Raw genomic sequence first — 20,023 nt, 5'->3', positions numbered from 1 at the left:
GACAGCTTTCCTCACCCCTCCTTTATCTTAGTCCGAGCAGTCGTGTTTTGGCTCGTACTTCTGACGAGAGCAGCCCAGCGGCTGACTTGTGGCCTCTGCTCGGTTTCGAACTGTAATTTAAAGCTTTTAATCTTAATCCCAAACACATGTACTTGCTAAGATGTCCCATTCATATTTATAGCAGGGGGCCTAGTATCAGTTTCTCGTAGTGAAAATCCCGCAAAAAAACTTTATTCTAACTTTGTGTATTTTACAGCTGCCCATGTAAAGTGGTGATGACTTAACAAATTGGTTACTTTCATTCTTAGTATGAGTAGTTTTCACGGTTTTGTGAATACAGAATAATAATACAGAAGAAATGACGTGTCTGAAATGACGTGTCTGTCTCGAAAGTAACATTGAGACATACTCGGAGTGAGATCAGAATAGGAAGGCCACCAAACAAACAAAATGAAAAGATGATGATCTCATTAACATGTACTTTCCTTCACTTACATGACCGGAGGAAATCCCTGGAAAAGCTGCATGAGTGTGAATCACCTGCATAATGACATCACATCCTGTTTAATTTGTTCATTTGTAAACAAGAAGCTTAAGATAAGCAGGAAATGGTAGCGGGAAAGGAGGGGAGGGACATTCCTGCTGTTGCAGTTGTCCCTGCATCTCAGAATATCCACTCAACAACACCTAATAATCTCTTACTAGCCCCTCCAGACCAAAATATATTGACCTCTTAACGTTGTCCACAAGAAACATAAATTTAATGTAGTGTTCCTGGCTTGTGGACAGGCATGCCCAGTATTGGGGAGTGGGATATGACTTATTTCCTTTGAATAATCACACGGCTGAATAACACCCACGACTTCACACAGGATACATAGTTTAACTGGACCTACTTTTTTTGGTCCGTCATTATTAGCATATTAGCATCGCGTTTGACAAATTTAGCTTTTTTTATTGTTTCTTTTATTGTTGTAATTTTAATGTTTGTCTGGAACAGGTCTCTCTTGTAAATGAGACATTATACATTTGCATAGAAGAAAACTAAGATACTCCAAGTATATTTGGTCTGTTATTAATGTTTTTTGTTAATAGTATCAAAGTAAAATGCATATAAGCAAGCATTACTTTAACTATTAAGTACTGTTTTGACCATTAATCCCAGATTTTAATTATTAGTTTACTGACTTCAGTTATTTTAGTCTACTTTTCTGGGTTTGAGAAGCTGCCCAACACTTCAGCCATCGAAGTAGAATTAAAAGCTTTAAAAGCTCGAATGTGTCATTGTCTCTTCAGGTTTTAAAGTGCAAGGTGTGGTGTTCAGTTGCAAGGGCTTAGCACAGTGTCTGTGTGTTTTCCTGGTTGGAATAATGGCAGCCAGTTAAGTGACTCACATCAGTCCTGTTTGTGTGGTCACTGCTACAGTAGGTCACAGATAAGGGTTAAAACAATTGCTTGGGTTGTTTGATGTATGCTAGTAGTTTCTGCACATTCCAGTGTTCACTCAAATGTATTTTTCAGAAGATTAAGGTCATTAGAGTTGTGTGGTTGTAGTTGGTTTCTTATCAAAGGTCAGTGTTTACCACCATATGCGACTGCCGTAGCACCACGTGCAGCTTTGTTTTTCCTGGAAAATCTCAGAGCAGTGAAAAAGAAAAATGTGGAAGTAAGAAAGTGTGTGTGCTGGTTGGAGCTGCTTTATCAATCCCAGGAAGCCTCGCTACCAGGAGGCAGGAACAACAGTCACTGGCTTCCAGAAAAGGGACTTTCCTCCATCCTGCTCTGTTAGGATGCAGAACAATAACCAAATGACTTACGCACACACCATGACCACTAGCTTGGATATTTGTTGTGTGTGCTCATACAGACCTGTTTGCAGCAGGTTGCACTTCAAGCTCTAAACCATGAAATATATTTTCTTGACCTTTTTTTTTTTTTTTTTTAAAGTAGTTTTACCTTTTTTGTGCCCTGACCTTGACCTCGAGCATCCCGTAAACTGCACCGTTGAAAGTAACACAAGGCTCCAGAGTGCTGTATGCGACGTGACCCACTTGTTGGTGTGTTTTTTGGGGTTAGATGAGGCAGCTCATCCTTGGGCTGCCCTCTTTTCTTTTCTTCCCTCTCTCCCTGAGCATCGGATCATGTCGCCCACCCACACTCCCGATTGTTATTTCACATTGCCCAGTCACCTCATCACCATTGCTTCTGTTCGGTCTCTAGGCATCTTGTCACAGTTTCACTGACGGCACCGCTCGCTTTTTTCCAATTTCTGTCACATGTGTCGCCTGCAGCGCTGGCAGCTCTCCAGTTCTTGCGGCGATTCCACACCGCAAAGTGAGAGAGGGGGCAGAGCGAGGGCCCGGCTGGAAAGAGGGAGAGCGACCAGTCTTGCAGCAGTAATTGGTCAGGAAGTGGGCTGCTTGGATCTACGAGCTCTTCTCTCCCAGTCTCCCCCCCACTCCCTCCCGACTCCCTCCCCTCCCAGTGGGCAGTCAGTTCCGTTGCGTTTTGCTTCCATCTGTCCCCCCCCCCCCCCCCCCCCCTCCCCACACCCGCCCTCGCTCTCCCTCTTCACACTCAGTGTCTATCTTTCTCTCTGAACTGACCTCATACTGTAGAAGTGTGGACCACGGACTGGGCCGCCTTGACGCGAAGCCTTACCTACCTCGTGTCAGCATTTCTAAGAAGGTGTGAAACTTTCTAAATGGATCTAACCTGTGAAAGGATACTGGGATACCAGCAGCTCAGGAAAGGCTAATCGTAGAAATGGTCTGTCTGAGGTGAGTGACAGGTTATCATAGCCTCTTTGTGGATCAGTAAACTGACAAGGCATAGAGTTTGGCCTCTGGTTTTGGCTGCGTGAACTGCTTTGATAATTACTGTAAATAAGGCTATGCCTCAGTGTGTCTGCTCTCAGACATTACAGAACACCACGTTTTGTGTCGTTTCCTCCTTTTTAAAAGCCCAGGTCTTTATTTAATCATAATTGCAGACGTTACTCCTCCAAACCCAGTCTGGCCGGCAATTATACATCCCAAAGTTTCAATTTAGCATGACTCTAATAGCACGTTTTGCCAACTTGTCTAATTAGACTGCATGGCAGCCCGCTGTAGTTAGTTTCTGTTTCAGCTTGAGGGATGCTGACCATTATTTTTGTGTTTTTTAAATCTGCGATCCTGAATTTGCTGTATTATTCTCCCCTATCTTCCAAATGCCACTAGATCCAATTATAACAGATTTGTCATCATTTTCACAGCAGTTTGATTAGAAATGCGTTCTTAAAAAGATGTGGACACAGTGAGTGTTTGACAGTCAGCTTTAAATACAACATAAATCACATTTTACAGCTTGTAAGTGAAACATTGTTACTTTATATTGCGATGCAATAACACAGGCACGCCACAGTGTTTGGTGTATGTGAGTGTGCGTGTGTATCTGAGCATATACTCGTGTGTTCTCCTTTGTGGTTTGTCCTCATTTGAGGTGCCCTAACTGGAGCACCCAGCTTCTGATGGGCACAGATTTAGACTTATATTTTTGCTTTCCCCCAGAAGAAAGTGAACTGACCCAATAAAGTTACAGTTAAAATCTCTGGCATGTGTAGCATGACTTTAAATATTGTTTAAATCTGTTTAGCAGTAGAGTACCTCTAGGATCATTTTTGATAGTTCAACAATAATACATTAACTTCTATTTAAATTTGTATATGTGGATCGCTTGTATATATGTGTATATTATTAGGCTTGTGTCATGCGTTTCCCTAATGTGAGAAAAATCCCCCTGTCTGGTCTCCTTTCCTGAGGCAGGACCCCCAGGTCCTGCATTTTAATCTGAGGCCAAACACCGCTTCCTCCTGATATCCGCCACACATGCTCTCATACTAGCTTAACGCACAATAACTCTGTGTATATACATGTAACACACACGCACTGTGGCCCTGCACATTACTCTCTCTTCTGTTTCAGAACTTTATACTTTGTCACATTTTTAAGTATAATTTTCCTGTGAAAGATCGCTCAACAAATCTTGCTTCTTTTCATTTATCTGCCTTTTCTTGATGAAAATCCAAACATACTGAAAATCCCTCCTATCATAAATACTTTTCCAGAGTTTTGCTCAAGCCCCTGGTGCCACCCAGCTCTATCATTAGCTGCGGCTGTTGCTGTTGACGTTGTTGTTCTTGACGTAAATGCTTGAGTTATTTCTGTGTCGCTGTTGTTGTTGTTTTGTCTGCTGGAATGGCGAAGACACTCCTTTGCTTTCCTGGACGCTCCTTCTCTGGCCAACTTTGAGGGATTCCTACTCTTATATAAGCTCTATCTGCTGCTTAAGTCAGATTTCTGGCTGGGATGAGGCAGAAATTCCTGAACTTGTTCTGGCACCGAGAATGGACTGCTGCAGCCTGAGGGAATACCATCCGAGAATCAGAAAGACTTATAAATCAGGAAGTGGGGGGAAAATCACTGCATCACTTTAGATAATTGGGATCGCAGATTCTGCTTTCCTGTTTCACAAAATTAGTCCTAACACAACAAATGCTAGAATTTCCATACATCTGTTCATGATTTATAGACCGTGTTGATGCGTGAGACAGGCAGGCAGTAACAGGACAACAACTTCTCACATCACAGGTGGTGTGTTAAGAACAGTCAGTCTGTGTCACTTCAAAATACTTAACTGGGATGCATGTGGGTCAGTTGTTGCAAAATCATGCAGTTCAGCTAAGCTTGGTTCAAATTGTCACAACTTTATTTTGTATACCTTTCAATTATAGTTCACATGTGTGAGAATGTTCAGTAATTTTCAGTAACGTTCAGTAATCTCTTCCCCATGTTGATGTTGCAGGGGACAACATCAAGCCTTCTATCTGCTTTTAGTCCACTTGTATGTAATATTGACCGTGTAGGTAGCATGCAGGCAAACAGTCCAGGTCGATACCAAAAGAGTTACTGCATTTGCCAGAAAAGCAGCAACAGAAAACTGGCAACACACATGGATCAGATGGCTGTAGCTGTGTACAAGCTGCTGAATGTTGACTGAGATGAATCTGATATCCCTGTGTCGGTGGTGTTCCTGCATCATCATCATCATCATCAACCTGCAACATCATAATGTTGGTCCAGGATCAACATTGCAGCTGACCAATCATCTTGTTGTGATGTCATAGCTTTGCAATGCGGGGAAACGAGAAACAAAAGCTCTTGTTTATATAAAACGCTGTTCAAGGACAAATACTCAGCATTTTGAGTGTTTTTCTTTTTCATGTGATTTGTGCAACTTAATAAATATATTCCCTATGTTAGGTTTGCTTTTACCCAAATTTAGTTTGGCTCACTGGTGGTAGTTTTTAATATCATTAGCCAGCTTCTTGGCTAATGCTAATATGATTGTTGCAATGGTGATCCTGGACCAACATCACTTTGATGCTGTAGGAACAGGAACAACACCGACACCAGCGATATCATGCGTTGACTGTTAAGTTCAACTGTAATGTAACCACTTTGAGTTCCTGTTTGTTGTTTCTTAACATTAAGCATACACTAGTGTGGAGGAGCTGGCACTGTAGGTGGATTTGGCTTGTTATCTTGATTTAAGGCGGGTTCTGCTTTTTCTGCTGTCTTTGCTGAGCTAAACTAATCATCTGCTGGGTGCAGCTTTATTTTTCATGATTATATTGGAAGGGATCTTATTGTTACTGAGCTACATTAGATTTCCAAGATTGCCCCCTTAAGGTCTGTTAAAACAGAATTTCCCCAATATAGTGTTTGTTGCCTACATATCTACTCCTTGATAGATACTGACGCTTCTTGGAGCCATTACTTTAACTTCCCTGTGAACATTAAATTATCCTCGCTACTGATTGCTTAGGTCCACTTCCAACACGTTTTTGCTTCACAACTCTATATGCTTATTAGACCTATTGAACAGCTGCTATTACATGGAGAGGTTAAACAAGATTTGAATCAATATAAACATTAACATAACATCTGGAACAACTTAAAACAGCGAACAAAGGCATCAGATGTTTTGCAAATGCCTCCAAATTACCTTTGTTTACATTCATGTGACAAAGCCCCCGAACAGCAAAGGGAAGTCAGGAGAGCTCAACCAACTTTTGGACACACGTTGCCCGTTTCCTTTATTTCCAGCTGTGAGTAAACATTTTTCAATCCATGGAAATGATGTTTCCCTTACTTTGACCACATGGTTTGTTATTCGAACTGTGATGACAAAGGTCTCCTATGAAGACGTATTTTAAGTGATAGTGATGCTGCTTCTGTTGGATATTAATTTCGAAGATATGTTGGATACAAAATAGATGATGAGAGACAGAAGTTGTTTTTTTTTTTTTTTTCATCCTTTCGGGTGAAAAGGGACAACGCTGTCTTTTTAAAGGGTTAATGAATAGCTCTGGCGGCAAGAACAAAGGCTTTAAGTGTTTATGACAGAGTCTGAGTGAAAGAAAAGACTGTGTATATGTGTCTGCTGATGATCCATCTCAGTAATGACAAAGACAGACAGGGTCACACAGGGAGGGGGAAACTGTATATGAATGACCTCTCCACCCACTAACTCCTGTCATTAATCACGGTCGTTCCCGTCCTCTGAATCTGTTTCCCGCTGTATTCTCACTTTACATTTCCTCGTTACCACAGAAACATTCACCCCCCCCCCCGGACTTTAAAATGTGAACAGCTGAGAAAATGAAGAAGCTGTCAGGCTATCAGAGTTGGAGATTGGTCCTGGTTTCACACACATGCAAGCACAAATTCAGTCACCCACTGCCCACTGAAATAACAGCCATCAAATTAGTTGTCCGCCTCTCTCCGCCTGCAGTCCTTCCTCCTCCCTCCAGGACATGCAAAAGAGGTTTTGGAATTTTTTTTTTTTTTTTTATTTCTGATTACACACTCACACAGTAAAACATTTTCAAGTGCCTCCGGTCTTTTGAGTTTACAGTGCTTGTGTGTGTGTGTGTGTGTGTGTGTGTGTGTGTGTGTGTGTGTGTGTGTGTGTGTGTGGCAGTAAAAGCTGATAAGAGTGTGTACGAACCTTGTGCCCTCCTCCAGTGTTTGCACTGCCCAAGTGTTATGAGGAATGGAACGGTTTATTGACAATAAGCATTTTCTTCCCTCGTTTCCTCCCCCTTTCTTGCTCTCTCACTGTCTTTCCACATGCCGCTCAACCATGGAGATGGATACCTCGAGGTTGCCATAGTGACCACTACAGCACAATGGCTCGAATTATCTTGGCAACCCCAAAAACTTTAATACTTACATCTCCTCTTAAAAGCGATGTCTACATTCCAGTGATAATCACACTTATTATAAAAGTTATGCTGTTATTTTTTTTAGTTAACATTACGCAAGGGAGGAGCATAAAGGGGGGCATCAGATAAGGAACAATGCGGCTGTAGGTTTCTGTCATCAGCAAGTCGTGCTTAGCTGAACTGAGGAGTTTCGACGTTCCTGCTGCACGTTTGCCAAGCTGGAAGTGCTCGTCATGGACTGTGTGTGTGAGGGGTGAAAGGTAGCAGAGAGGGGGAGTGGCAGGTGGATAGTTTAGAGTGGAGCTTCAGGGGCTTCGTGGGTCAACGATCCCTCAAGTCATTAGAGAGAGGGGTCGTGCTTCTTTAGGTCTGGCCCTTGTGTGTTTGTGTTTGCGTGTGAGAATGAGAAGCAGAGAGAGAGAAAAGTCCAAGGGGTCTCTATTCTAGTATTTGTGACGAGATGAGGTTGGCCGTTAGCAGGACCCCATGCTGCTTGGACCAGTCCTTATCATTTAAGAGGGACAACAAATAGGCAACATATTTGCTTTAGTGTGTGAAACTGATGGTCCATTGTCTCACGTGTGCCATCCTGATGGGACACACAGCATGTCCTGATTTATAAGCGTCCTGTGAACTTCCCAAGCTAAGTGTTGTGACATCCACAAGGGTTGCATGATGAATCTGTGGGATCCTATGGAGGCAAGAAAAAGGACTAAATTCTGCTTTTAAAAAGTTGTTTGTTATGCAAAACCTTTATTAAACTTAAGATTAAAGATCTTTTAAAAGTAGATGATGGGAAAACAAATCAGTTCCCATAAGTCATTAAATCTGCTGGTCACAACCTCTAACACAAATGTGTATGGAAACATTCTTACACAGAGCAAAAAAACCAAAGTTTGTAAATTATTGTCAGACTTATGAAACGTGTGCAGCAGCCTGTTTAGCTCTTCTTAACATGCCTATGTTAACAAATCATTCCAAACGAACAGGCTTTGCAGTCGGTGTACAATACATACTATCTGAATACTGCTGAACCCTGCTGAATTTCCTTACCCACATAAGAAAACATGTTTCCGTTCAGACGAGGTGGAGAAAGTGGTCACAATGTTGCAGGAGAGAAAGCTACAAAAATGTAAGGCAGGAAAACGGGAGAAAAAGCTAACCAAACAAACTGAAACTATTGTGTCCATGTGGAAAACAGCTTGAAGCCCTGACAGAAACTGCAAAGCAGTTCACAGTCGTGCACCAACTGTGCGCTGGATGGAGCAGGCTGTTGGAGATTAACCAATTGGATGTGTACGAGGATATCGACAGAGCCATAAGTAAGGAGATCAACCGATTCTCAGTTTGCAGCCGACTCTGACTTGGTGGTGTGCCTAAACTAACACTATGTTCCTTTTAGATACGGCTGTGTATTAAGCCTCAACACTTGTCATCTAATGATTAATGAGGTTTTAATAGTCTGAAGCAGGATTTACTCTCAATTTTTCACGTGTGTTTCTTGGAGTGTCCCTCTAAATTAGATGAGAGAATGATAAATGTTTAAGTTCCTGGAAGGAAGGGGGTTATTTTCACTTCACAAAAACATTTGTGTATGTCCACAGAAACACAACTCCAGCTTTTATCCTTAACCAAATATTCCAGCATTTTGAAATAGATTTTTATTAAAAACATCCTTTTTCAGCCATTGTGTTAAAGCAACATTAAAAGGATATTCCAGCCATTAAAAATGACAATGCTATACAGTTGAGGAGACTTAATGTGAATGATTAAAATTAATGATATCATTTGCTTTAGCCCCTAATCATTACTCAGTCCAAAAAAAGTCTAAGATCCAAAAGATTTTTTTTTTTAAGAAGACCCTCCCACCTACTAACTACTACACACCTGCAGTTTGATATGAAGGCTTTCTGTTATACCCAAAACATATTCATCCTAACGATCTTAAAGTTTTAGAAACTTTTTAGAAACTTTAGACTGCTTCACAGCCCGCAGACGACATGATAGAGTGGAAAAGTATAAAATCAAGTTTAACATGGCATCCACTGTCCACATCCTTCCTCTTCTGAGATTTTGTGTGCGTGTTCCCTCCAGCCTTTCTCTAATCTGGGCACAATGAGCCGTGCGGTGGACGAGGAGCTTTTGTCTGAGCCGGCTCGCAGCCTATTGATCAGTCGTAACCCCCTCCCCCCTCCTTGTAAAGTGCGTATATGAGTGTGATCTGTGGAGCTGTGCACTAACAACAGCAGTTCAGCTGCCCGCTGAGCGTGATGGACACGCGCGCACACACACAAAAAGGGTGCCGCCTGGCCTACAATGCATTGCGGACCATGCTAAAAGTTTTATTTTGCAGTACAAGTGTAAAAGAACGGGGAGAAATAAAGTAGGGGAAAAGATAAAAGAAGGAAAAGGGGAGAGGAGGCACTTAATGTGGAACTCCCAGCTCCTTATAATTTGCTGCAGGAGAGAGAAAGCAAGGGAGAGGAGGAGTCAGGGGGAGGGGAATACCCAGCGGGGAGGGAGCAGGAGAGCAGAGGCCATTCACTCCGACACACACACACAGACTCTCTCATATGCAGGCACACACATGAACTCTTATAGACACACACATGAACAAAATAGATGCATTGCCACAGAATAGAGGGAGGGAGAGAGGCATTCAGAAGGGCAGGCAGAGATCTTCGGCCAGCTGAACTAGAAGAAAGAAAAGAAAGAACATCAGCCTGAGGAGTGTGTTCAGGAGAAAATCCAACCTCAGTGTTTGTACCTCTGTGTGTTTTAGTGGAGCGGACTGCATGTTGGATCCCTGGAAAAAGATTCACAATGACTGGGAAAAATTTGGGAAACTAGGAGATTAAAAAAAAAAATCCAGACTGTGCTGGGAATACTGTTGGAATAATCTGAATATGTGACTCTTGTTGGAAATCCTTCTTTCATTTCTGAACCCATTTGTCAACTCATTCACTCGCATTTTGTTAAAGGGAGCGCTAAATCAAAATGCCTACTGGTAAGCAGCAGCTCTTTTTTTTATTATTCATGTCTAATCTATTCTAAGTCAACCTAAACACATTTCCCAAGAGTTTATTTATTTTATTATTTTATTTATGAAGTGATGGGACTGGATTTTGCACGGGATTTTCACATCTGCACATCTCTTGACGGGAATTAAAACCACGTTCTTGTTGAAGAATATCTGGGTTATGTTTCCATTTGGTGAAATGAAATCTGTGGTGAACATTTGTTTGGTCAGCAAACTTAAAAAGTATAACAGCAGCCCTTTTCAAGTGGCAACTGGTCAAACATCAGACAGCGAGATATGATTACAAGGTATGCTTACTGGCCTCTGAAGGCTTGCTTGTTTATGCTCTTGGGTCTTTTGCTGGGTGTGTGTAATATTTGTCCACAGCTGACAGCGCTGCGTGAAGTGTATTTGGAGCGTTGGTCTCTTGTCAGCGCTGTTCAGTTAACGCCGTCTTCTGCTTGTTGTCCTCACTTCTGGCTTTGAGTGAAGCATGTTTGTTTTCTCGCAGACGTGTTGAGTTAAACTTCTTGTGATGCTGAGGTGATGGTGCACACACACACACACACAGCCTTTGGTGTTCTTTTGCAGTGATTAGAAATAGTTTTTACTTGTTGGCAGTTACAAATAGAGATCTGCTGATGCAGAACATTACAAAACTTTATTTACCAAAGTAGATTTTCACCGGTAGCTACATTCAAAGCATCAGTTCAAATCCACATGTAAATTACCTTTTAAATCATTTTCTACTTTGCTTGTATATCCTCATGTCTCTGAAAGCCAACACATGTCTCAGTGTCCTCTGACCCCGGGTGTAGGTTGGACTGAGTGTTGAGATGCCATTCTACAGCCTGTGACCCAAATTAGAGCCTTGAAGACAGCAGTTGGGGGTGAGGCTACAAATGGGCAAAAGGAAGAGGAGGGGGAATAATTACTGTTTAGAGCAAACTCTTTGGTTTAGAGGTGCAGGAGACAATGGACCCCTCCGTCGTCCTCCTTGCACCCTGCTTGTCCAGTCATCTGGTCAGACATCTGCCCCCATCCAATCATGAGCACTTGGCACAAGGCGCTACAGGCACACAGCGGCTGGACGGGTGGAGGTTCGGGGCAATTTAAACAAATGAGATCTCACGGCTCATGTAGAAAGAGATTGCGAACTGATGAATCTTTGCAGAAAGCAGGCTGAAATCCAGCTAGGTCAGAGAATGAGGCTAGTGTGTCACTCTCATAGGGAGTTGAAGGGCGTGTGCGGCAAAGGGTCGCGTGAGTGTCCCAGGAGTGGGTGCGACACTGAGTGTCTGAAAATAGGGATGGGTTGTTGGTGAATGCTTTTCCCACAGCTAAACACCGGTGCTGTCAACTAAAAGCACACTGCACATTCCTCAAGTCCGCAGTGTCGGTAACAGAGAGTCTCGGCTTTTAACTCGCATCTTGTAAACATGGAGATAAAATGTGTTAATCTGTGTACATAATGTGTGTAAATGAACCTATGTGTGGTGGCTGTTTTAATCATTTAAAGGGTTTTATGTAATTACGTGAAAGAAGAAGGCATTTGTTTGTAATTATCTTGCCAGCTGTGTGTGTTGACTTTGACTTTAACCATTTTCGTGAGGCCATGAAACCCCAGGGGTCTGCCGAGTCACAGATCGAGTTCAAGCTTCAGGCTTTACCAGCGATAACGTGCAAAGTGATGTTTTAAATCTGGCTGGCGGATGTGCACAGAAACACATTGAAGAAAGAAGGCTTCATTTTCCTCCATCAATCCTCCAAAGTGTCTGCATTATAACACATGTCCTGGTCATTGTTGGTCCATTGGGAAGCTGTTCAGTGGAAACCCCACCCCATGTCTCAAATCCCATCTTTCGCCTCACTCTGTCTCTCCCACCTCTGCAATCCCCCACCCCTTTTCTTCCTCTGCTCTCTACATTTGTTTGACTGCAGTGTGAAATCCAGGCTGACACTTTAAGGTCCTTAGTGTCAGTTGAAATCAAGTCTACGTCTCTATCAGAAACAGAGGTTGACCTTAAGTGGACGCAGCGGAAGATCGGGAACCTCTCCATAGCCTGTAAAAAAAAAAAAAAGATGAAAGAATTTGGTAGATTGGTTTTAAAATGGAGATAAAATGTGTTGGGTAAAGTGCCACAAAAGGCAGGATTCAACATGGGAGCGAGAGTGGGAAATGGAAAAGAGAAAAAGCAGTGGAGTGGGTGTTTTTCGACCTTTGGCCTCTCTTCTCATCTTTTCTTCCTACTTTCATTCCTCTGGGATCTCTCCTCCTCGTTTCTCACTCTGTTGCAGTCGCACAAGTCTGATTGCTTGACGACTTTACAAAGATGCTGCCAAAGTGAAGACCACTGGGCTGCTTTACTTCCATCTTGCCTTTTAAATTCTCGTCACTCATCATAGCATATCCTGGATTTAGTTACGTTTTTAAAGTCCTTGGATACCAGAAAAATGCAACGTCAGCCACAGACTGCATGGCATTGAACTCATTTGCCATCTGGTAGGCTTGGTGAAGAATAAACAAGAACACACACGAACAAACAGCTTTGATTGAAGGCTTTTTGAGATGTGCAAAGTGTGTGGTCAAGTCATGTCTGGTGCGCTCACTCCTGTCTTCAAATTCTGGTTCTTTACAGGTAAATATTTTTCCGGTGAACTTGTACACGTTCATTTTAAACCCTCCCACAGCTCCAACAGTACGACGGTTGGAATATAGTCTTGGCTATACAAGAGGAAAGCTGCATTTATCGGAGTATAAGTGCTCTGAGCGTGAAAGGCAAGTGTTATGAACACATGCGCTCCAAAAGCAAATATGAGCCCCGGTGGTCTGCAGCCATGTGCTATATGCATGCTGGTCAATGTGTATTTTTACATAGTAAAGTATATACTTGCAGAAGCATGGTTTGAGCCTGTAGGAATGTAATGTGCAGCTCATATTTACACACAGCGAACTTGGCCGACTTATTTTATGAGCTGCCAAACACATTCAAAGCTTCAATGCATAATAGAAGGAGGGAAGAGAAGAATGACAGGAAGGGAGAAAGAAAATGGCCGGAATTAGGAGAGGGGTAGGATAGTTGTGAGAATTTGGTGAAAATGACCTAAATTGGGGGGGAAAGGAGTGAGCAAACAAATGGAAGCAGGAATGATTCAGAGGGTTGGGAGGGGGATGCAGCCTGAGCTTATTGATATGCCCGGTCTCTCCATGCTGTCATGCTGCAAATGACCATGTTGATGCCTTTTTATCTGTGTTAATCTTTAACCTTTGAATCATCCTCATAAAGCAGGTGGCTTGGAGCATTTTCTTGAGGGTTGTGAAGTGGCTGTCTTTGCTTGTAATGAGTTTTGGCTCAAGTTGGCTCTAAGGAAGGTGGTTTGATCGGGATACTTTTTGTCAGGAAAGAGGAAAGGGATGAATACTACAAAGCTACTACAAACCTTAATTTGTTTTCAAAACCATATTCTGTTTTTGGTGAATTTATTTTTGATTTTTAGAAGTTTAGTTCATTTCCTAAAGAAGTCAGTTTGTACTTTCTGCCTCTGCGTTCCCATAAGGGTCTCATTTGTTGAAACATTGCTGCGGACTTGCATGCAGAAATAAATTTGTGAACATCTGTGTGTGTGCATAAACGGATCTTTGTGCACATGTGGCCTAATTCACAGCATACCTGCCTTTTTTTTGTTTTTTTTTGGTTTGGCACTTTGTTTCCCATCCTACGTGAGTCCCCCTCTCACTCTGTAAGATTGCTTTAACTCACACCAAACCAAGCTAGCAATACCAAGTGGGTATTTTCCATATGTCCAGTTTTTTGTTTAAAAAAAAAAAATCCCCTCTTTCGTATTCACATGCCTGTGTTTTATTGCTGAGGGATCCTCCCTGGAAGTAGCATGGCGGCTTTGTTTCTGGAATCCCCAAACTGCTGCGCTCAGTTAACTACTCGTGTACAAACCCAGTGATTAGGGATACCACTTAACTTAAAATAAACAATGTGAATTGTTTTTCACTCCAAAATCTGAAGATGACATAATACTTTCAACTTGTTTACCCCTTGGAGGTTCACATGTCCTTTACAAAGCACTCACATAGCTGTTTGTGCCTGCTGAGCTACTTGTAAGGATCCTGAGGGCCATAAAGAGAGAAGGTTGCTAACAGCTGTTTACTGACCTCTCCAGAACAAAGAACACTTCAGGTGACCATAAAGTGTGTTACTGAAGTTGAGTGCCGCATGAGTCATTAAACCTAGCTGGACTGGTAGTGAGGCTTGTCTGGCTAACTTTGTAAATGGAGCAAAACTGGCGCTGTAGCGGGTTGTCATGAGCATGTGAATACACTCTGTGTTTTGATGTGTGCTAGTGGCAGTTTTGTGCATGTTACTGATTCCACAAATTTATATTTTAAATGGTCTTAATGCACGTTAATGAGGAGAAGTGGTGTTGACTCCTTTATACTTTGGAGTTAAGTGTTTTTGACTGCTTCAGTGCATTTTACAAAGTAGACAACAGGCAGTTATGCTATCCAGATTTACATCTTCCTCAGTATTGCTTGTTAAAAATAATTATTGAGACTGTTTAGTTAGTTATATGGTTGCTTACCATAAAATATTTAGCAGATATGTAAAAGTAGATTTTATGTTCTATGAAACAATGAGTTAGTGAAGTTTACCTGATCTTCAAGAGCAGAACCGATTAAGAAAGGCTCTTCTTTGTTTCGCTTCTGACTTCCAAGTTACTGACTTGGTTCCCTCTCCATTGTTGTCATTGTTTTGGTCTCACAGAGTCATACTTATCCATAACATAAGCTGCTTTTTGCATGCGCTGCTACACGCAGACATATTATGTCAAATTCAGTTCATTCTGTCCTGCAGAAACTGAAAAGAAACGGAGAGACTGAGATGGTCCATTTCCCAAGTTTCTGCAGGGTTGAGGTGGAGATTGACCATGAAAAACTGTGTTCATGGTCAGTAATTTCTGATAAGTTTAATAGTTTATATGGGGCTCATTCACCACTAAATTGCATGTGAAGAAAAAAATGTAAATAAAATCCAGATGAACGGGATTGTTTTTAATCATTTTATAATACCACCATTGCATTCTTTAAACAGTAAAACACAAAATGCGACTCATTGTTTTTTACCACTGTTTCTTTTTACTGTGTCTGCACAGTTTTCGGTCTGTTTCGTTTTAGTTGTTGCTGTCTGCCTTACAGATGGGTGTGATGGTCAACATATTAAGAATAGCTGAATTGTAAAGCACCCCTCAGCTTCTTGTGCCAGGGTGCTTTACAAAGTTTAAATGAAAGCCAGAGATTGAAGCCAGGTTGCTCCGGCACTCACTGATTCTCTCTCCCTCTGCTCTGGCAGGAAACTTGGCCCTCACACACTAGCCTAATCCTCATATGCACAGACATTTGACACACACACAGAGGAGACACAGTCCCAACCTACATACTTAGGACCATAATTAGAGATCATTTACAAGGATCAAGTTGAACATAATCTGGACAGGAGGTAACTAAAGACTGGCCATCATTGGTGTGCGTGCGTGCGTGCGTGCGTGCGTGTGAGACAGAGAGACATTTCACCCAGGAAACGGACAGGGTGTGCCCCAAACATGAAGCTGGGAGGTGGTAAGGAGGGGTTGGGCAAACACACGATGGGGCAATCTTCTTTGTGATGTTTGGGTTTTACTCCAAGCTTGGCTTCTCTGTATTTGCTCTCTTTGTATGTTTGCGCATGAGCGTGCGTCTGTGTGTATGGGTGTAGGTTGCACGTGTGCGCACACTGCCTGACCATATCTAGCTGCAATGGCTGGTGTAAGGACCATTAAGTTATGAGCTTAGTTAGTCTTATCTTTGGAGTGATAAACCTAATGCATTTTGTGTGAAACATGCACACACATTATAGATACACATACATTAGCAGCTGTGATAAGAAACGATGTATCACAGATTTGTCAAAGTGCAAAGAAAACTGTCTGTTACCTATTAATGGCGAGATGTGTTATACAACCCTTTGGCCATTGTGTATGGTAACTTGAAAGCAGGGCGCTGTTTATAAAAAAGCCAAGGCCCTTTGGTTTTTCCGTGTAGTGTTTTTGCCCAGCAAATTCTTTTTCTACTATCTGATGTTTTCGTTAGAGGGGGGGAGTCAGGTTTGGCACTGCAGAAATTTGCATGGACACACATGCACAGAGAATCGGTTCCAAACTTGTCTGAGGGAAGTGCAGTTTCATGCTCCTTCAGTTTTTGGGCGCTCCAGATCCTTCCTGTTTTTCTTGGCACACTAGCGGAGCAAAATTAAAAGTAGAGAAAGATATGATGGAGCTCATTAGATCTCATTGTTGGGTTTTTTTTTTGAGAGGTGGATTTAGAAAACTGGCTTGACAGCGTGAGGAAACATATGGCTGATAATATCGCACGGCTTAAGTGATTTTTCTGACTTAAAGCTCTTGTTTGTATCTGTTAATAAAGGATCAGATAAACGTGTCACGGGAAAGGTGTGTCGCAAGCATTATGAGACATTATCAGCAGACCTTGCAGTCCCTACAGCTTCACAGGACTCTGTAAGCAAATGTGCTTATTCAGTTGCATTTCCAGGTAAATTCTGACGAACTTTCAGTCCCAGGAAATTTTTTTTTTTTCTTTCAAGGAACTGAAAGATTCCTTCAGACCTGTATGGGGGGTAAGGTCTGTACACAATGTTGGACGTCTGAAACTTTCGGTGACAGATGATCACACTTCCCATTTGATGTGTGTTTGAAAATCTGAAAGGCAGAAACATTAATTTGCTCCCAATTAGAGATCATTATAAAGAGATGACAGATGATATATTTTGAAGCGGATCATAGCTAGGCTATCTCTTTTATTTCCATCCATGCCCAATGTATTTCCTGCAGAGTGTGTGTTATCTAATTCTTGCTAAATGAAACTGACTTTTAGCTCTAAATTTTAGAGCTAAAAGTCCCCAGAGAACTGGATGGCTTTCAGAAGTGCGTACAGACATTTATCTTGCAAATGGAAAATGTGTCCAAAAAATCTGAACTTTGATCCAGTAAAGTTACATACAGGTTCAGTATTGATGTTATAAAAGCTGCTCCAGTGTGATCTTCTTATCACGGGACCAGTCTGACTAGTGTGCAGCCACCAAAGGGGAAAAAAAAAAAAAGCTGTCGCTGTAACTAAAAGCGTCCGAGGTACCTGTGTGAAAGGTGAGAGAGCGGGTTTTTACCAGGATTCTTTGAGCTTGTTCTCAGGTTCACGTTTCATGTTTTTGAACCTGAACCTGTGATCTCTGAGCCTTTGAAGTGAGATGGGCTTAGGGTGAGTAGGTGCTACTGGCAGCAAGCGAGCTACGCTGTCCTGAACGGCGCTGGATATCATTGTTGCCACAACATGGCAGCTGCCGGTTCACTGGTGCTTCTAGCTTTGATGGTGTCAAACCCCCACAGAGCTGTTATAAGGTTCTCGCATGTTGTTCTTCCCTTTGCTTCATCACATTTGCTCTCTGTTGTTGCCATCAAAGCCTTTCTGTGAAGCAAAACCTTGGAAACTTGGAAGGCTTCTGTCTGATATGCTGCATTTGTGGTTTCACTTCAGCTGCCCTGACTGTGGGGCCTTGGGAGCTGGTAATCATATCTTTAACGCAAACACAAGGTCTTGAGCCAGTTTGGCATGTGCTGGATGCCAAGTAGACTCCTGTAGGTACACGCAAACACACAAACTTGTCTGCCTTGGAAATAGGGGTTTCATTCATAACTGTAAGTGGCGTGCTTTCAGCATTACATTGGTGATCTTTTTGTATTCTTGCAAAAATGTCTACTCACACAAACATAAAATCCTCGTCTATGCAAATAAATAAGAATTCAAAGGGTTGTGTTTCCTGTGGTCGTGTATGTTTTCTCATCTGGAATTGGAATTACTGTCAGCTCCTTGTGAGTCAAAGCATTTCTTTGGATACAAGTGGGGGCAAATCTGTGAAGGTTGGTGATGGGTGGTCAGTTGGCCCGTGGTCAGTAGGAATGTAAGGAATCGGGATGCTAAACGGAGACTGTGAAGAGTATAAAAGTCGTAGTGTTAAGTGTTTAAAGAGGGCAGCACAGCCTTTCAACTGAGTGAATATAATCAGAATTTTAGTGTAGGTCAGCGATTGAGTTTTTTCCCCATGAATATTAATTTAGACAGTTTTTTTTTAACTTCTTCTGTATAGTGTCTATTATGTTCATCCTTGCGGCTTAAAGTTTCCGATTGAGATTCTTCTTTTAAAATCTTTGTCCGAAAAGAGGACGTTGTATGCTGGAAAGAAGTGAAGACCACAGAGTGTGCTATCTTGGTTTATGAAAATAAAATCTGATTATTTTGTGTGACTTATGCTGGGGCATGTTGTACGACCTGTTCAATGCTGTGGCTGTGTTACCATAGATTACTTAAGACGGATGATGATACACAAATGAGGACGTGCAGTTTTGAACTGTATTATTAAACACCAAGACAAAGTACAGTGGTTTATGTAATGTATGCCTAGCTTTTACATCTCTGGTTCTCTTCTGTCCAGGGTAAATAGAAAGTCACCCAAAATGTAATTTCGATCAGGCATTCAACCCATTTGCACCACAATCTTTGGCCAACTCACTGACAATGCAATGCCATAAAACTTAAACCATGGCATTTTCAGTATTTTTTTCTAACCAGACTCCATGGAGCCCTCAGCAGTCTTCCAAGTCAGGGGCTTGATTGTAATAAATGAGGAAGTGTGTGAGTGTGTGTACGATCTACTGTTGTTGTCCTTGTTGTATTTCTCTTTTTTTTCTTTTTCTTTTGGGGGCATCATCATCATCATTATTATTAGTATTATTAGTATTATTATTAGTATTATTATGGCAAAGCCAATATCTAGGACATGAACACAGAGCAATATGAATGTAATCTTAGCACTGGTGAATTAATGAGAATCTCTTCCTTTGCTTGATTTTCCTTCCAGACGATTACAGCTACCTACCTGATGCATTGCCTCCTGTTCCTGAGGTCCCGGACACCGGGTCAGTCCTGAGGTCCGTTGACATCCCAGCTCGCTGCCTCCGCAACCCAGCCTTCCGCCACGCTTCTTCTCGCTACTGCTCCGCCCTCAGCATGGACTCCTCTCCCGACAGCGCCGAAAGGCCCATCAGCTACAGCTCCACATCCTCCTCTGCCTCCTCCAGGGACAGTCACTGCTCGTTGGGCAGCCGCACAACTCTTGTCGCTGCCCCGCACTGTAACCCCATGACCGCAGACCGGGACTCTGGGGCGATTCGGTTGGAGCTGGTCCCTGCGAGGCAACTGGAATGCAGAGAGGAAGATGACAGAAATGATGGAGCAACGGACACAGGGACAGGGCAAGGAAGATACAGCAGTGGACAGACTCCAACTGAAAATTCAGAGCCTGAGCTGAGCCCAGAAGGAGGGGAGCGGGCGAAACAGGGACCAAGAACATATGTGGACCGGGTGGTGCAGGAAATACTGGACACAGAGAGAACCTACGTACAGGACCTACGTAGCATTGTAGAGGTAAGGGACTAGAATTCCAAATAATATATAACTTGGCTACACAACATGACATGTGAAGGAAATTGGAAACAGAAGGATCCTGCACATGCACAGAAACTTCAAAGCTTCAGAGTATTAGCATATTTGGCAGAACATCAAACAAAGAGAGAGATGTGGAAAAAAGTTAGAAAGACTACAACTATTTTTTTTT

General features: G+C 42.3%; 1 protein-coding gene across 1 annotated transcript in view; it reads left to right on the top strand.

The window, feature by feature from the left end:
* The first annotated feature begins 9,844 nt into the window (after positions 1-9,844).
* LOC102210802 (pleckstrin homology domain-containing family G member 1) overlaps positions 9,845-20,023 on the top strand; it is a 33,115-nt gene continuing 22,936 nt past the window's right edge. Inside the window, exons 1-2 of the mRNA XM_005731013.1 lie at positions 9,845-10,277; positions 19,268-19,833. Of these exons, the coding sequence (XP_005731070.1) occupies positions 10,268-10,277; positions 19,268-19,833 (576 nt within the window). The 5' untranslated portion in view covers positions 9,845-10,267. The remainder of the gene's footprint in view (positions 10,278-19,267; positions 19,834-20,023) is intronic.

This window comes from Pundamilia nyererei, unplaced genomic scaffold (genome assembly GCF_000239375.1).
Source record: "Pundamilia nyererei isolate P.nyererei 1_Seehausen unplaced genomic scaffold, PunNye1.0 scaffold00041, whole genome shotgun sequence".
Taxonomy (NCBI): domain Eukaryota; kingdom Metazoa; phylum Chordata; class Actinopteri; order Cichliformes; family Cichlidae; genus Pundamilia; species Pundamilia nyererei.
Note: the sequence above shows the minus strand (reverse complement) of the source record. Positions and strands in the feature narration are given on the sequence as shown.